At 42.2% G+C, this 16,510-nt stretch overlaps 1 protein-coding gene across 1 annotated transcript in view; it reads left to right on the top strand.

Moving 5' to 3' along the window:
* LOC137336134 (proliferation marker protein Ki-67-like) overlaps positions 1 to 15,822 on the top strand; it is a 44,067-nt gene extending 28,245 nt beyond the window's left edge. The window contains exons 13-16 of the mRNA XM_068001618.1: positions 1,190 to 1,941; positions 8,779 to 8,971; positions 12,877 to 14,360; positions 15,428 to 15,822. Coding sequence (XP_067857719.1) covers positions 1,190 to 1,941; positions 8,779 to 8,971; positions 12,877 to 14,339 — 2,408 coding nt within the window. The 3' untranslated portion in view covers positions 14,340 to 14,360; positions 15,428 to 15,822. The remainder of the gene's footprint in view (positions 1 to 1,189; positions 1,942 to 8,778; positions 8,972 to 12,876; positions 14,361 to 15,427) is intronic.
* The last annotated feature ends 688 nt before the right edge of the window (positions 15,823 to 16,510 follow it).

The raw sequence follows: 16,510 nt of genomic DNA, 5'->3' as shown, positions 1-16,510 counted from the left end.
AAAACCATCGGATTTGTGGGTCAGAATGTTGTTAAATTTGTTCCCAATTATTGTAGTATGTTTGTCTTGTTTGTAATTGTAGAGAAAATTCTATTAAAAAGTGTAGGGAAGGAGCAGGGAAATGGTATTAGAATAGGTAGCTCTGTTATGGAGCTAATACCAACATAGGCACAATGTGCCAAAAAGCCTCCTCCTGCACTTACATTTATGTGATTCTATTCGTAAGTGTTTTTGTTTTTAGAAAAGAAAAACTTTGGTATAAAGATGTGCAAGTTCCAGGGTTGCATCAAAAACAACACTGATGCTTTCAACAGTCTGGGAGGGACCAAAGACAGCGTAGAGTTACTGGGCTTGTTGAAAAATCTGTAGTTGGGTTTAGTACCGGCTCATCCTGGAGCCAGACAAGAGCGAATGAAGAAAGAAGATGCCCTCATTAATGTAAGATTAACTGCAGAATGGAAACTGGTTGAATGAACGAAGGATAGAAGTTTTCTCAGGACAAAAAGCCAAGTGGGAGGATTAAGAGGAAAGCAGGCGAGTGAATTCAAGGAGAAATTATTAGAGAAGTCATTACAAGGATGATTCCTGGCTAATTTCAAGGAAACCAGGATATTGAGAGTGAACTGTGAAATGTTAGTTGTTTTCTGGTACTGAACATTAATGAATATTTCTTCCCTGTTGGGAACTGAAATCTTGTCATAGTATGGTACAGCTGCAATCACTTTACTATTTAAATAAAGAATTAGTACTTTTGCTCCTCCAGTGGCCTCGTGAGTTATTTTGACCACTTGGCATGGTACAAAGCTATACACGTCAGAAGGTCTGAATTCGATTCACAGTTTGAGTTAGCTGATCTCAGCTACAATTAACTTCAGAGCCCTGGATTAGGGAGAGGAAAACTCAGCCAGGGTTGTTAATCACTGTCTAGTGACCCCTGCTATAAAGTGGCTTATGTGAGAAAAGAGTAGGGCTGGACTGTGATGTACCCCAAGTTAGAATAGCCTGCTGGCATTCATTATCTCAGTTCACAAATGAAGAATGGTTACTTGATTGATTCTGGGAATGCTGCTAATGTTTATGGAACTTTATCCCCAGTAACGTGGGGAGAAAAATTGATGGGAGGGGGCACGACTGAGAGAAAAACCTGTCAATTGCTTATTTTTAATTCAAATTTTACTTTTTGAAATAGATAATAGGGAAAATGGTGCTGCTGGAACACACAATGTTGATGAAGAGAGATGTTGCCCAATACCCATCAATTTTGAAATTTTATCTCCAATGTCAGAATGTACATTTGGATCATATCTTCAGAAGAATTATAAAAACGATGAATACCCTTGTGAGGCTTTGGAAATGAAAGTTCCAGAACTGAAAGGAGGGCCGCTGGATACAGTCAGTTTATCTGAGCTCCCTGGAAAGATGAGTGAAGCTGGAGTGGACAGTGTCACCTGTGGAAATGTGATGAACCCAAAGAAAACTGACTCCATTAGTCAGAAGTTAAAATTATCAAGAATAAGAACAGAGCCGGACCAATATTTGGCTACAACCAATAACTTGAAATCTTCTAAAGTGGAAGCATCAATAGGTGAGTCGGACATGCAACACATGTCTTGTATGCTCGATAGAATGTCGCAACCTGGTGAAAAATTCCTTGATCGACAAATCACTGACCTGTCTATCAGTGACACGGAGCAAGCCAGTTCTTGTATGGGAGACGTATGTCCCAGTATTCAGAATCTGCCTGATGAACAGAGAGAGGAAACTAAAGACAAAGCAAGATGCATTGAATCGTTAAGTACAAAAGTAAGCCCAAGCCCAATCACAAAATCAAAGGAAGAGGTGAAAACTGGAAACCAGGAGCAAGAGTCCATGAAAGAGGAACCCCGCAGGTCTGCTAGGATCAAGAGTAATGTTAAGAATATTTCGAAGAATTCAACTACGGTAAGGGAATTTTTGTTCCATTTAGAGCATTTTCAGCCATTCAATTGCTTTTCTTTTTAGGTAGTGAACAATTTTCATGGAAAAATAAGCGGAATGTGATTCCTAGTGCATTGGTTTAGAAAAAATAAATAAAGTGCATTAAAAGTGGAATTTGACTTCTTCATTCAACATAAACCAGTGGTCCTGATAACTCTGGGCTAAGATTCTTTGGCTATTTGAACAAAATCGTAAGCTTCCTTCCTCCCTCTGTTTTTGAGGATTGAACAGAATCTGTTGCTCTTATAACAACTTGTATTTATAGGCGCCTTTTAACATAGAAAAACATTCCAAGCCACTTGGGAACATAGAAAATTGATGGGCAGGAAAAGACGAGCTAGTCCATCAAGCCTGCCCCACACCATGATGGACAGAGCATTGTGCACTTTTTTTTTCTCACCTCCCCTTCCTCGCCCCCTCCCAACCTCCATCTCTGCAGCTCCTGGAAGAGACAAAAAAGGACAGAGAAAAAACCCAATTTATCTAAGTTAAACGCCATTTGCCATTGTGTGGCCCACTCTCCCGTCACATATAAATCTTTTTGGATTTGATTGCATTCCTCTACCGTCTTCAACGTTGCATAGATTTTGATGCCAACTATAACTTACTTACCATACTTCCAACACACTATCCAGGTCATTAATAAACAACGTGAAGCGTAGTGGGCTTAGGACCAATCCCTGGGGGCACCACTGGTAACATGTCTCCAGGCTGAGCCACATTTGTTAAATGCAACTTTTTGGCTGCGGGATTGGAGCCAATTCCTAATCCAGCATTTCAAATTCCTACTGATACCACACGATTCCATCTTGTGAAGTAACTTAGTACGAGGTACCTTATCAATGGCTTTCTGAAAGTCCATGCAGACAATATGGCCGGGTCCTGCTCCTACTTCTTGTGTTCTTTCGATTTGAGGTTAGGATCAGATCAGCCATGATCTTATTGAATAGCGGAGCAGGCTCGAGGGGCCGATTGGCCTACTCCTGCTCCTATTTCTTATGTTCTTAATATCTGCCGGATTTCCCTCATCCACTAACCTATTGACTTCCTCAAAAAAACTCTACCAAATTTGTATGGCGCGACCTATTTTTTTGGAAGATCTGTTGTGAATTTCTAATGGCCCCTTCCCTTTCGGAATGATCCTAAAGGACATCTCTTACGATCCGTTCTAGCATCTTCCCAATAATGGATGTCAGGCTGACAGACCTGTAGTTCCCTGGCTCTGATCAACAAGGTGGGTTCAAGGAGGATCATAAAAGAAGGGAGGAGGTGGAGAAGGGGAAGGGTTTACAAAGGAGTTCCAGGGTGTTGGGCCTAAGTGGCTGAAGGCACGGCCACCATTGGTGGGATGTGGGGAGGAATGTACAAGAGGCCAATGTCTGAGGAATGGAGATTTTGCGGGGTGGGGGGTGGTTGTTGGACTGGAGGAGGTTCGAGGTAGGGAGAGGTAAGACGATGAAGGGATTCAGAGACGAGATTGAGAATTTTAAATTTTAGGCGCTGATGGACAGGGAGCCGATGTAGTCAGGGAGGATAGGAAAAATTAGTGAGCGAGATTGGTGCAAGATTGAAAAAGAGGAGCAGAGTTTGGATCAGCTGGTTTAGAGGGTGGAAGATGGGAGGCTAGCATAAGAGCATTGAAATAGTCGAGTCTGGCGGTGACAGAGGCAAGGATGATGGTTTCAGCAGCGGATGGGCTGAGAAAGGGGCGTAGGTGTCGATGTTAAGGAGATGGAAGTAGGCAGTCTTTGTGATGGATCCGATGTGGGGTTGGAAGCTCAGTTTGGGTTTGAATAGTACATGGTCGATGAGCGGGCTAAGGATAGATGCTTGTATGGCTTCCAGAGGTAACTCTGTGGAGGTGAGAAGAGAAGCCAGTGCTGGAGATGCTCTGGGCACAATTGGATAGGAAAGAGTGGAACCAAGTGAAGGCAGTCCCACTGAACTGGACAACAGAGGAGAGGCATTGTTGGAGGATGGTGCAGTGGATTCTGTGGCCCTAGATCACTGAGGATGGTCAAAGGCTGCAGAAAGGTTAAGGAGGGACAATGTGCCACAGTCACAGGATGTCATTTGTTACTTTGTTTAGGGGTGTTTCAGTGCTGTGGTAGGGTGAAAACCTGATTGGAGAAATTCAAACAGGGAGCTACAGGAAAGATGGGCATGGATGACAACATGTCCAATAACTTTGGCGAGGAAAGGGATGTTGGAGGTGAGGCGTTACTTGCAAGGAAAGGGGTTGAGGTGGGGAATGATGACAGCAGTTTTGAAAGGGAGGTGGATAGTACCTGAGGAGAGGGAACCATTTACAGTGTCAGCTAGCATGGGGATAGGAATGGAAGTTGGGTGGTCAGCAGTTTAGTGGGAATTGGGTCAAGAGAGCAGAAGGTGGGTCTCATGGAGGAGGGGAGCTCATTGGAGGCATGAGGAGAGATGGGAGGTAAACTAGAGAGATATGGGTTCAGCTGAGCTAGGGATAAGGTTTGGCTTAGTGTAGATGGGGGAAAGTGACAAAGAAGCTCCTCGTGTGTGTTTCAGGTGATGGGGGAAGGGAGAGGGGGTTTAAGGAGACGGTTGATAGTGAACAGAAGTTGGGTGTTAGTTTTGCTCTCTAAGGTGATCCTGGAGTTGGGATGGTTTTGGCAGAGGAGAGTGAGGCCTCATTATGCTTGATGTCATCCTGCCAGATCTTGTGATGGATGATTAAACTAGTTGTGCACCAGATATGTTGAAGGAAGCGCCCCTTTGCATTTGGGAGAAGATGGGAACCATACCAGGTGGAAAGACTGTGATAGGGGAGAATTAAAGTTTTGCTAGGGACAAGGGCATCAAAGGTGGAGGTGAGGGAGTGGTTGAGGCAGTAGACGGCTGCAGAAATATTGTGGTGAATGGGGCCAAAGGTTGGGCAAGCGGAAGTTTGTAAGTGACTTGAAGAGTTTTTTTTCCAGGGTGGATGCAGAAGGAAGTGGAGTTGGAAGGGGTAAAGGCTGTGGGTGGTGAAGGATACAAGGCAGTGATCAGAGATGACCAAGTTACTGATCAAAGTCAAGGGAGCAAAGAGGCCATCAAAGCATGAATATGGGTAGGAGAGTTTATATGGAGGAAGAATTTAGGGTGGACAGGAGGGTGGTAAACTCAGGGGGGAGAGTAAGGAGATCTGAGATGGAGGTTGGAGACTGAGGATGAGGAAATGCTCAGTGCAAAGGCTGAGGGAGCATATCTCGGGAAGAAACTTGGGGTGGGATTGGGGAGCGATTAAACAATGATGATTTATAAGGAGCGGCTAGAAAGGTGAAACAAGGTGAGGTGCTTGAAGGGGGAGAAGGTACTGTAGGAGTTTAGAAAGCTACCAGGGTCTGACCATCGGGTCAGTTTTGGGGGGCAGGTGGTGGGAAATATAACCAGGCGGGGAGGTTTTGGTGAAGAGGCAAGGAAACGCCAGGTTTTATTCATGCACGACAAGGGCCTTGTTCACGAGTGAATGGATATTTTGAAGTGAAATACGAAGAGTGATGGTAATTGTTGATCATCTGGCAGAGTTTAAGTGGGTAGTGGTGGGTGGGGTGAGCGGGATGGGAAGGATGTTAGTGTGGTTAGTCTTTAGGAAGCGTGCTAGATGGGGAGGTCAGCAAGAGAGGAGGATGGGGCACTTGGGGTTGTAACGGGTGTCTAGATGAGCACTCTGGAGAATGTCGAGAGGTACAAATGGTAGTTGTGGGCTAAGCCTCGAAGGATTCAAGCCTGGGACAGCGGCAGGAGAGTAGTGATGGTTTAAGCAATATGATGGCAAAGTACCCGAGAGGGGAGAAATAAAAGATGTAATGGCTCACTTACAGGAAGGGGAGGAGACAGGAGAGAAGGGGCTAAGAAAAAGGAGATAGAAATAATGGGCTTGGGCCCAGACCAGCAGGCAGAATAAGCTTGTGATACTTTTTTTTCCTCTTTCCATGGACAAGGTAAGCTGGTCAGTTGGGAAAATCGTAACTTTTTTTGGAGATTGTTCTCCCACAGTTGGTGTATGACACAATGCTCTCTTCCCCTGCATGCCTTCCACCGCTTGAATATTTTCTTCCCTTGACCGTGTTGATTTTTATTTGGGTTGCAGTTCGGTGGAATTTAAATCCTCAGCAGCTTATCAAGCTTCAGGGTTGTCTTGTTTTTGCCTGCACATATTGGTGCTTCTTTGGGGCTGCCTTTACCACTAGCTCTGTGTTAGAAGTGTCTGATTTGTAAGAAATAATTGCCTGGTTTTGTTGATGAATGTGCCACTATTTATGTTGTTCCTTGTGATTGTTGAAACTGACCCACAAAATTTGTACTTCTTTTGCCTAATTGCACTACATTCACTGAGTTGATGCAAGGTAGACTGGTTCATCAATATAAAATGTGTTGTAAACTCTGCTGCAAAATTGCCCAAATTGAATTTAGGCAAGAGGTTTCCAAAAAAAATATTTTTTACATTTCATAATGCACTGTCAACTGTTAATGTTAAAACTTGGCCTGCACTGTTTACAGGCAAGTACAGCGCTCTGTTAACAGTTGTGTGCAGAGCTTTGTTTGCCTTGGCCAGAGTGATGTGGACCTAGCAGTATAAATCTTGTCTGCTGGCTTCACGTCACTGTACGTAAGAATTGTTCAAAAACACTTCAGCAGGAAAGTGTCATTCGATCCATCAAAGCTTGTTGCTTAAGTGCCCTATCTCTCCCAGACTAGTATCTAACTGAATTTTTCACCCCTCTAATGTTTTTGCTTCCACTACCTTTTTATGTTGCGGATTATTCCAGAGCTTATCACTCTGAGTGAAGTTGCTCTTCCTAATATCTATTTTAAATTTACTCTTCATCAAATTGAATTTCTGTCCTCTGGTTCGACTTTCCTTATTTGTTTTGAAGTAATGTTCTGGGTTTAAGTTAACGATACTATACCATATAATATTTTAAATACCTCTTTGGGCTATCTAAGCAGGTACCAGTCTCAAACTATTGCACTTAAAGAGCAATAACAAAGATATTGCACATATCCAGAATGAAAAATTCATGGAGACAGACATAAATTAGAGATTTTTTTTTGGTGTGAACTCTATTTGCATATTTTTATGATTATATGGGTGTGAAGCACGTGTGTTGAATATCTTTAAATCAGTAAAAGGCATGAGCTTGGTATTAGCACTAAAAGTATAAAAGGGAGGTTGGAAAGAATTTTTTTCACATAAAAAGGTTATTGGTATTTGAATGTGTTACCGCAAGTGACTATGGAAGTAAAGCCATTTAACATGCTAATGGATAAATACAGGGAATGAGCAGGAAATGAGATGAGAGCAGATGGCTCATGTGAGGGACCTAGCATGACATGATGAGCTGAGTTGCATCTTGTACTGAAACTTCTGAGATTCTATAACTGCAGCCAAGAAATCTGCTGATCAGTTGTCGTGGGTGAGCAAAGCTAACAAAGAGGCAGATATGCACGTTTTGTTTTAGTTGAGATTGAATCTGTATGGAAAATCTAAAATTTAAAGCAGAATGAAGGAGTGTTTATTTACAAGAACAGCTGTAACATATTTCAAAAATTCAGTGAAGAGAATATTTTGAGCTGTCTATTTGGTAAGGTAATTCAGTGGTCTTTAATTGGTTCTGCTGCAGTTTTGCTGCTTGCTTATTGTTGGTGGAGTGGCTGTTTGGACCTGTACTGCAGTGGTTGTTTTCCTCTTTTGCTGTTTGTCCCTCCCTCGTTTTTTCTTGACTCTGGTCTGTGGGTCACACCTCGCTGGGTCAGCTTCATGATTCCAGACCTCCTCCAAAGCATATTCCCCACGACCTGCTATGGAGAAGGTCCCAAGACTAAACTTGGAGTGTCCCTGTAATAATTTCACTGAAATTGGAACCCCTTTTGGGAATCTAATTCACTGGGATATCTGTAACTTGCAATGGTGGGTATGTGGAGTTTTTACAGTTCAAATATGAAAAGCATCCGGTGCAATTCTAGATTTTATCCTTCTAAACTTGGGTTGTGCCTGAAGAGAGCTGTATAACACTCGGATGAACTCGTGGTGGAGCAAGAATGAACAACAACAACTTGCATTTATATAGCGCCTTTAACGTGGTAAAACGTCCCAAGACGTTTCACAAGGAGGGTTATCGGATAGAATTCGACACACAGCCGCATAAGGAGATATTAGGACAGGTGACCAAAAGCTTGGTCAAAGAGGTAGGTTTTAAGGAGCACAGAGAGGGTTTGGGCCACCAATGGAGGGGCGAAGGAAATCAGGGATGCACAAGAGGCAAGAATTGGAGGAATGCAGAGTTCTTGGAAGGTTGCAGGTCTGGAAGAGGTTCCAGAGATAGGGAGGGGTGAAGCCATCGATGGGTTTGAGCACACAAGGAAGAGAATTTTAAAACTGAGAAGGAAGGGAAGAATATTTCATCTGAAAGACTGCGCCTCTAATAATGCACTTCCCCCTCAGTACTGCACTCGATTGTCAGCCTAGATGAATGTGCTCAAGTTCTTAAGTGGGTCTTGAACCCATGACCTTCAGATTTTGAGGGGATAGTGCTACCAGTGAGCCAAGCCTGACACTGAACATTAGTGGACATTGTCTAAAGTGTGACTTTTCCAATATTCTATTACTGCCTATATATTGTAAATAAGCCTCGAGACATCACCAAAACTTGTGTTCTGGCACTGCATGGTGGTGCTACGCATCAGTACTTTGTGGTGCTGAGGTCAATCCGAATGATTGACAGCCTACATCTCAAATTGTAAATGAAGGAGAATAGAGCTGATAACAGCAAAAATGTTTTGCAGGTAACTAAAGGCAAATGTAGAAAAAAATTCAGAAAGGACCTTTATGGAAAACGCGAATATGCTTCAAGGAAGCCATTGCTGAGCCCAATCGCAGAGGTCGTGGATATCTGGTCTGAATCAGCAGGTTCACCTGATTGCAATGTACTGCTGGGATGTGGACCTATGAGGAGAACCAGTCTGATCTATCTTGAGGGCAAGTAACATTTTATGTTCATATAAAAATACATTTTATGAAGCTGTTCAAGGTTGCTCCTCTCAAAGTTACTGGAGACTAAACGTCATCAAAAGTTCCAAGAGAGCTGGTTAAAGGAGAAGGCACGTCTTGGAGGGGAGAGTATTTTTGGTTCAAAGCATTCCCCTGTTTTATATATTAGAATATTATTCTCACGCATAAAACTTTAAAAAAATATATATATATTTTGTTGCCAACTTGATGAACCTCCAGTAGAATATCCCTTTCGACTGGGTTAATCTAGTGATGTCAATGATAGGGGATGTCACAGTGGGGGTCAGTGGAAGAGAAGGGACTATGCCTTCAAGCTGAACCAAGGGTAGCCCTGCTCCTTGCTGAGAAGTCTATAGTCACAGCTCTTAGTGTAGTTTCCTGGGCTGCTCCAGAACAGCACTCGGGCTGCTTTGTCATTGCACCCCTTGCTGTTTATAATGGATGCATTTCCTGTAATTGATATCTTGGAGGGACTTAGCACAATGGGAGAAAGACCCAAATCGAAAGCCTCGACATCAGCAGTAAAATGGACGTTTTTCAGGCTAGAGTCTAATATAAAAGATGGGGGTGGCGGGGGAGAAGCACACACTTTCCCTCCCCAAAAGCCCATAGGATACTTGCACATTAATATTAGAAAAAAATAATCAGATCATTTATCATTGTCGTCACAGTACAAGAATCTGGAAAAATACACTTGTAAATTATGTGTCTGCTTCAAGATTTTGTTAACTATTGCCATATTGCGATGGTGATAACAACATGGCCTGGGGGCCATCGGCAACTCCTCTCCAGCTCACCGGTGGCCCTCGGCAACTTTTCTGCTCCTTGCACCTCTGGGCCTTCATTCATGACCTGCCTATCTGTGTTATCTTAGCCAAGCTGCTGTTTAGCATTGCTCCCTCTCCAACATTCTGGGGGTGGAAAATTGGTGTCTTTGTTATTTAGCCCCTGTTTTCAGCACACAGCTTTTCAAGTCGGCTGAATTGTTTGGGAGATGGTATGCAAGATGGGAACCTGTTGATGGCGCTAAATATTTTAATCAACATTGAAGGAATTCTCTTGGCTGAATTAAATGGTACAGTAATGTGTTCTGTCTCAAGTGCAAGAGATTAATTTCTCCCTTTACTGTTAAACCTTACTTTTTAACTGGCTCCCCTCTGGCTTAGTTTGTAACTGCCATACAGACCACAAGTTCTATGGTTTGATACTTGGACGGCACCGATAGTTGATCTTAGTTGGCGTGGCATTTGGAGTGCTACAGTTAGGCCTAGTGGCTCTTGGCTCTTGACTTTTGCTGGAATGTGTTATGCAGGAAGATAGCAGGTGAGGACAAGATCAGGATCAGCTGTGTTAACACTGTAAATAACCTCAAAAAACACTCTGCCTAGTCTTACACATGAAGAATAGTCAATTTAGTGAGGTACCAGAGGGTGCCCAATGCCTGTGCAATTTGCAGCAGAGCTAATTGGTTTTAGCTTAGCATTTACACCATCTATGTTGAGTAATTTGGGTGTGATGTTGCATAAATCCAGTTTCAACAAGAGGTTTGAGATTACCTTGAGATATTCTTGTTTCACCTTCACACAAACAGCATGAAGCAAACTTTCCTAGCAGCTCATTGACATGACTTTTTTTTAATGTTGGCTAACATTAAAATTTTACTGTTATTTGAACATCAAAGAATGACATCCTGTGTGTGTTCAAGCAGTCGTACACAGCTCGTTGGGAGTGCGATGTGGACTTAGATGTGTAATTCAGATCTGTCAGCTCCACATTCTCCAAGCGGTTAATGTCCCTATTTACCAGTCAAAAACCTGAAAACTATTCTTCATATGTGAGGCTAGGCAGTGAGTGTTTTTTGAGGTTATTTACCATGGGTGTTATCACAGCTGACCCTGATCTTGTCCTCACCCGCTATCTTCCCATGTAACACATTCCAGCAAAAGTCATTCAGGAATGACCATTACCTGAATCAAGGCTTCACTCAGAGGGTTGTGAATCTTTGGAATTCTTTACCCCAGAGGGCTAAGTATAAGACACCTTATTAGTCACTGTGACTTACCAAGGTGTTGGAAATTTGGTTTTAATATCCATGGGCCCAGAATTTTCTCTTAGTGGCGAACGTACGGCGTCTGCTGCTCATTAGATTTAAAATTACCCACTAATGGCTTTAGTGCAGGAACAACTTCTAATAGTGAGCTGCAAAAAGTGCAGTATCCTCTCCCGGGCATGTATGAGCAACGAAGGAATTGCTGTCTCCTCAACCAATCAGATTGAAGCATCCTTGACAAACTGTGCAGACAGAGTCAGGAAGTGAAAGCTACAACAGTAAATCCAATGTAAAATCAGTTAGTGAAAGCGAAATAAAGGGAGGGTAAGAAATATTTAATTAAAAGACAGATGAGAGACAAAGAAAATGTTTTTTAAAAAAAAATATATAAAACTTGTTTTTTTTTTAATATCCAACATCAATTAAATTTGGAAGGAATGAGACGCCACGTTTTTAAAAGTTAATTCAGTGCCTGAGAGGTTGTTTGGCAGTCATTAAGACTTACCATGCCGTTAAAAGTTAGCTTAGACTGAAAAAAAAAAGTGTGTACTTTTTTCCATGTAGATTAGTTCGTTTCCAGTTGGGCAGTACAGCAACTTCATGCTGGTCTATTCGTTTAACCGGCGCGCTGTCCTTCCCATGCAGCTTTCAGACAAACGGCATCTGGTAGAGCAACATCCAGATTTGTAGGTTTGACTGCCTTTGCCCTTAAATAACAGTGAGCGCTGTTCGACTCTCCGTTATTTTTGGAGCAAATTCAGGGCCATTGTCTGTTCCCCACACTGCCATTACTGCACCCAAACAGGAAGGGAGACAGAGAACCCGAGAGGTGGGTCATGCCAGTAGCAATTGAGTGTGCTCACCCAAATGATCTGAACTACCATCCCATGCACTGACACGTACAGAAAATAGCCCTCAAATCCCAAATGACTTAAATGTCGAATTTTATACTTAAATGTATGCAGTCTCAAACTTCACAAAGATTCTCAATAGTATGGATGTTCGAAGGAAAAATGCTTAATTTATTACTGCAGTTAATATGCTTTGACTATTTTAGTTAGCTAACTAAAATAGTCAACTTCAAGTAATGTTTCCATGCTGATCTCATTAGTGGTATTGGCTTGATGCTTAATGCAGCAGTGTAATAAAGTTAAATTTACATTGGCGTTTGAAACTGAGCCATCCCTGAGTTTGCTGCTGTATGTCCCGTTCAGTCCGCCGTAATATCTTCTTTAAGCCAATACCAGTTATACCATCAGGACTCAGTAATAAACCAAAAAAGGCAAAAGAATGTTGATTATGATTAAAACAATGTCCTGTCCTCTTTCTCCCTCTCCCCCTCTTCCCCCCCCCCCCCCCCCCCACCCCCCCGGCCCAAAAACAGGATTCTCGTAGTTACTGCTGATTAACTACATTGAGGTGAGCAAAGTTAAAAATATTTGACAGCACAGTCCAAAGTAAAATGTATGAGTAAAAGCAAAATTTTGTATCACAGTACAGTCATGTTATAATTGAACATGGATATACTGATTATCTCAATATATCCAAGTTTTGGCATTGTCCCTGCCCTTGGCATTAAAGTGCATTGAACTTTGATTTGTCAAAGGAATTTTGTCCCAGTTCACCTCTGCACCACTGGTCTCCCATTCTCTTAGGCTGCCTGAAGTTGCAGTAGTTACAGTCTTTAACAGCACGAGACCAAGAGTCAGAATAGTCGTTGCTATTGTTGCCTCACTGGGCTTGCCTATTTTTAATTTAGTATTGTACCACCATACAGCAATGCCAAAATGTTTCCTAACTGTCCTGTTTCATTGCCAAGCAGGTAATGATATTGGAGGAGAAAGTAGACAAAACTTGTCCAAGTCAGAGTGTCCAGCTGATGGATATGGTGCTGCGTATACAGTTACCAAGTCTGTTGGGAAAAAAGCGCGACGAGCTGGAAGACTACGAAAGAGCAGGATGTGCTACCTTGAGGAGGAGCAGGATATTCAGGGATCTGCTGAAAGTGAAACTCAGAAAGGAACTGTTGGGAATGTGCCTAAGAAATCAAGCAAGAAGCTTAGTTACTGTCTCATGGGTAGTAGTGATCAATCATCTAATGCTTCATATGAAAATACAGAAGACAGGGTTTGTGAAGTGGAAGCACTGAAGAGTTCAAGTGGTGAGAATGTTGCCAATGACCATGATAAACCAACAGTCAAGAGGAGGAAATCTTCAATAAAGATTGAAAGGAAGCATCTTTCTGAAGAGTTTGCTGTGGTGAGAAGTAGTCAGCAAGGAATAACTGGTGTGAAAATCTTATTTGAAGGACAGTGTGCAACAGGAACTGGACTTGAAGAACATATCAAGAAGGGAATTCAAACTGGTGACTGCAACTGCTTAAGTTCTTTTCTAGATTCTGAATCAAATGTTCTTGAAGATATCAATAAAAAACAACTGCAAACCGAGCCAGATGAAATGGAAGAGTTAACTCCATTCAGTAATTATACTGCATTCAAAGAATCCCAAGTAATATCAAATGAGCCACTGAGAGCTGATGCAGCAGTTCCTGAGGAAAAAGAAGTATGCATTTCACCTCCAGACATTCGGGAGGTGTTTCGAAGCAGACCCAGCCGCAGAAAAAGCAAATTTTTCAGTGTAACAGAACTAGCGTATGAAAAGCAGCCAGAACAGGCAGCTGTTCTGAAGGTTGGAGGACAGCACATGGTAGATACAAGCAGTGAAAATGGAGAGAAAGGTGAGAACGTTACACAAAGGGAAAGAAACGAAGAGAGATTTTTGTACGATATGATCGTCAAACCAATTTTTCCCAGTCATGAAAATGGTGTTGATGAGGTTGGTGGAGCCCAAGTAACAACCAACGATGAAACGCTGCTTGATAATTTTGGCCACCACTGCTCTTTGGAACAGATAAACACAAATATATTTGCGGCTGCTGACCAGCTTGAAACCAGAATAAAAAATTCTGCCAGTTCTCTAGAACAATCAATACTCAAAAAGGTGAGACGTAGTGCCCGGCTGACTCACATCTTAAATATGGAAGGACTGAGCTGGATAGAAATAACCAGCCCTGAACAGTTAGAAGAAAAGAAAAAGCGCTGTAGGTTGACCAGAAGATCATTCACTGAATCAGGGGGAAAATTGTCCAGTGCAGAAGAGGTTGAGAGCAAAGCTGCATCCCAAACAAGAATTAGGATACTCCGCCGAAGATCACTTTCATGCAACAGAAATATAGTCATTGATGAGTTGGAGGAGCCTCCCCAGAAAAACTTTTTATTGGACTAAGGTTACCTGCAACACACAAAGGTATTCTAATTTATCTGAAAAAAAGTTGTTTTTTTAATTGAATATTATTGTGGCTTAAGTGAAGTGGTGTGAAATTTTCATATTCTGCCCACTTGAACTTGGAAAAACTCCCAGCAGTACAATTATAGATTCTGCTCTTGAAAACTTGGGTCATGTCTGGAGACAGTATTGTGGTGCTGTTGGGCACCGGTCTATCACTATTGGTGGGATGAATTCAGAGCACTACACAGGATGCATATTAGCTTGAAGGTGCACTCACACAGCTGAGTGCAGATATGCAGTTGTTCTTCATTTGGCTGCACCCTATTGTGTAAGCCAACGAACCTACAGTAAGTGAAATGACGGTCTCACAGATGTACAAGAAACACAAGTCTGTAATTGTGCTGTCAAGTTATAAGTATGTTATATTAAGCAAACTTTAGGGGCGTTTGGACTCCTATGAGTAGCGCTACAGGGACCGACTCTTTGACAGAGTGTAATAACTGTAAAGCAATGCATAGAAGTCACACTCCTGAAATGGGTCAAAAATGATGCTTGTTGGATGTTTCATTGGTGGTGGGGCAATTAGTTTTGTTACTTTTTACACCAATTTTTCCAACTCCCCTGAAAGCACTGACTCTTGTAGGAGTTCTATTAGCACTGAGCACCCAATAATACCTTACTCAAAATATGTGAGACTAATGTGTGTTTTGGCAGGTTATTCAGAGAAGGAAAATGCAATCCAAACTCGCTCCTGTCCTCAGCCAACCTTCACATGCAATTTCAAGCAGTGGACCCTGAATACCAATCAGGAGCAAGAACCCTGGTTGACCATTTTTCCCACTCTATTTTCCCTCCGGGATACTGAGGTCACCCATAGTAACTGTACCTCCATCCCAGCTGAGATCAACGAACTTGACATAGAACATGAATTGAACCATGCACCTTCTGATTTATATGGCTCAGTGCTATATTGGGCCCTGGCTTTAGCCACAAGGCCATTGGGGATCTGTTGGTTTGAAAGAACCATCTAATGTTATTGAAAGATTTATTTTTGAGTCAAATTAAATTCTTTGGCTCTCTTTAAGGAATTGAAGTAACAAAATGAAAGAATGAAATGTAAGAGAGACTATCCTGACAACAGCTTAAGGAAGATGACTCAAAATGAGACAACTGGAAATAAGACCCAGCTTGGTTATTTAGAAGATGTTGGTCGTGCTCCTTACATATTCTCTGCCAGTGTACCAGTGTGAAAGATGTAACAGGTACTGAATCCCAACATTAGCAGATCCACAACTATATAATTGAACTCAAGATATTTTTGTTTAGCTGTACTGCTCAATGCAAACAGTCTTGAGATGCATTTTCTATTGCAGTATCTGATACAAATTTCGCACATTATTTGTGTGAAGTATTTTTACTTTATTCTTGCTTTGTCATTTAAAGAAAAATCAATTGTTAAGCTAATTCATATGAAATAAAGAGGCACACAAATAATGAATTTGCCTACAAGTTAATATTCTGTTACACAGCAGTATTCAATAGGTGTTGAAGTCTCCTGGTTCAGACCCGACCAACATGTGGAACAGGTAAGTTTTCTGAGTACATATCCAACCAGTTGTGTGGTTTCGTGTGATTGGATAGTTTCGGGTCAGCTCTTGAGCTGGGCCAAAGTTATGACCCCCGTTACCCTCAGTGATCATCGCCAGAGTGGCCTAGCTTCTGGAGGACAATGGAGTCACTCTTGTCTCTGGAAGTGAAATAATTGACATTCCAAGTCTGTGGGTATTTAAGGTATCGATCCAGGACTGGTGGCATGAGGGCAGGATCAGGAAACAAAAAAATTTGTCAGCTTGGCTTGGTTGGTAACACTCTGAGTCAGAAGGTTGTGGGTTTAAGCTGCACTCTGGGATTTGAGTACGTAAGCTGGGCTGACACTGACAATCCAGCGTTGTGCTGTCCTTCAGGTAATACCTTTAACCGAGGCCTTGTCTGCTTTTAAGGTGGATGTTGTTACTACTTTTCAAAGCAGACCGCAGATTTTTGTCTGTGTCCTGACCAATGTTCCTCCTTCAACCAATTACACCAAAAACTGAATAGGTGGTCTTTTTGCTGTGGGCAAAATGGCTGCTGTGTAGCCTTACATAATGACGGTCAAGGTACTTTATTGC

This window comes from Heptranchias perlo, chromosome 20, assembly GCF_035084215.1.
Source record: "Heptranchias perlo isolate sHepPer1 chromosome 20, sHepPer1.hap1, whole genome shotgun sequence".
In the NCBI taxonomy this organism is placed as follows: domain Eukaryota; kingdom Metazoa; phylum Chordata; class Chondrichthyes; order Hexanchiformes; family Hexanchidae; genus Heptranchias; species Heptranchias perlo.
The sequence above is the reverse complement of the archived record's forward strand: the minus strand, read 5'-3'. Positions and strand labels throughout refer to the sequence as shown.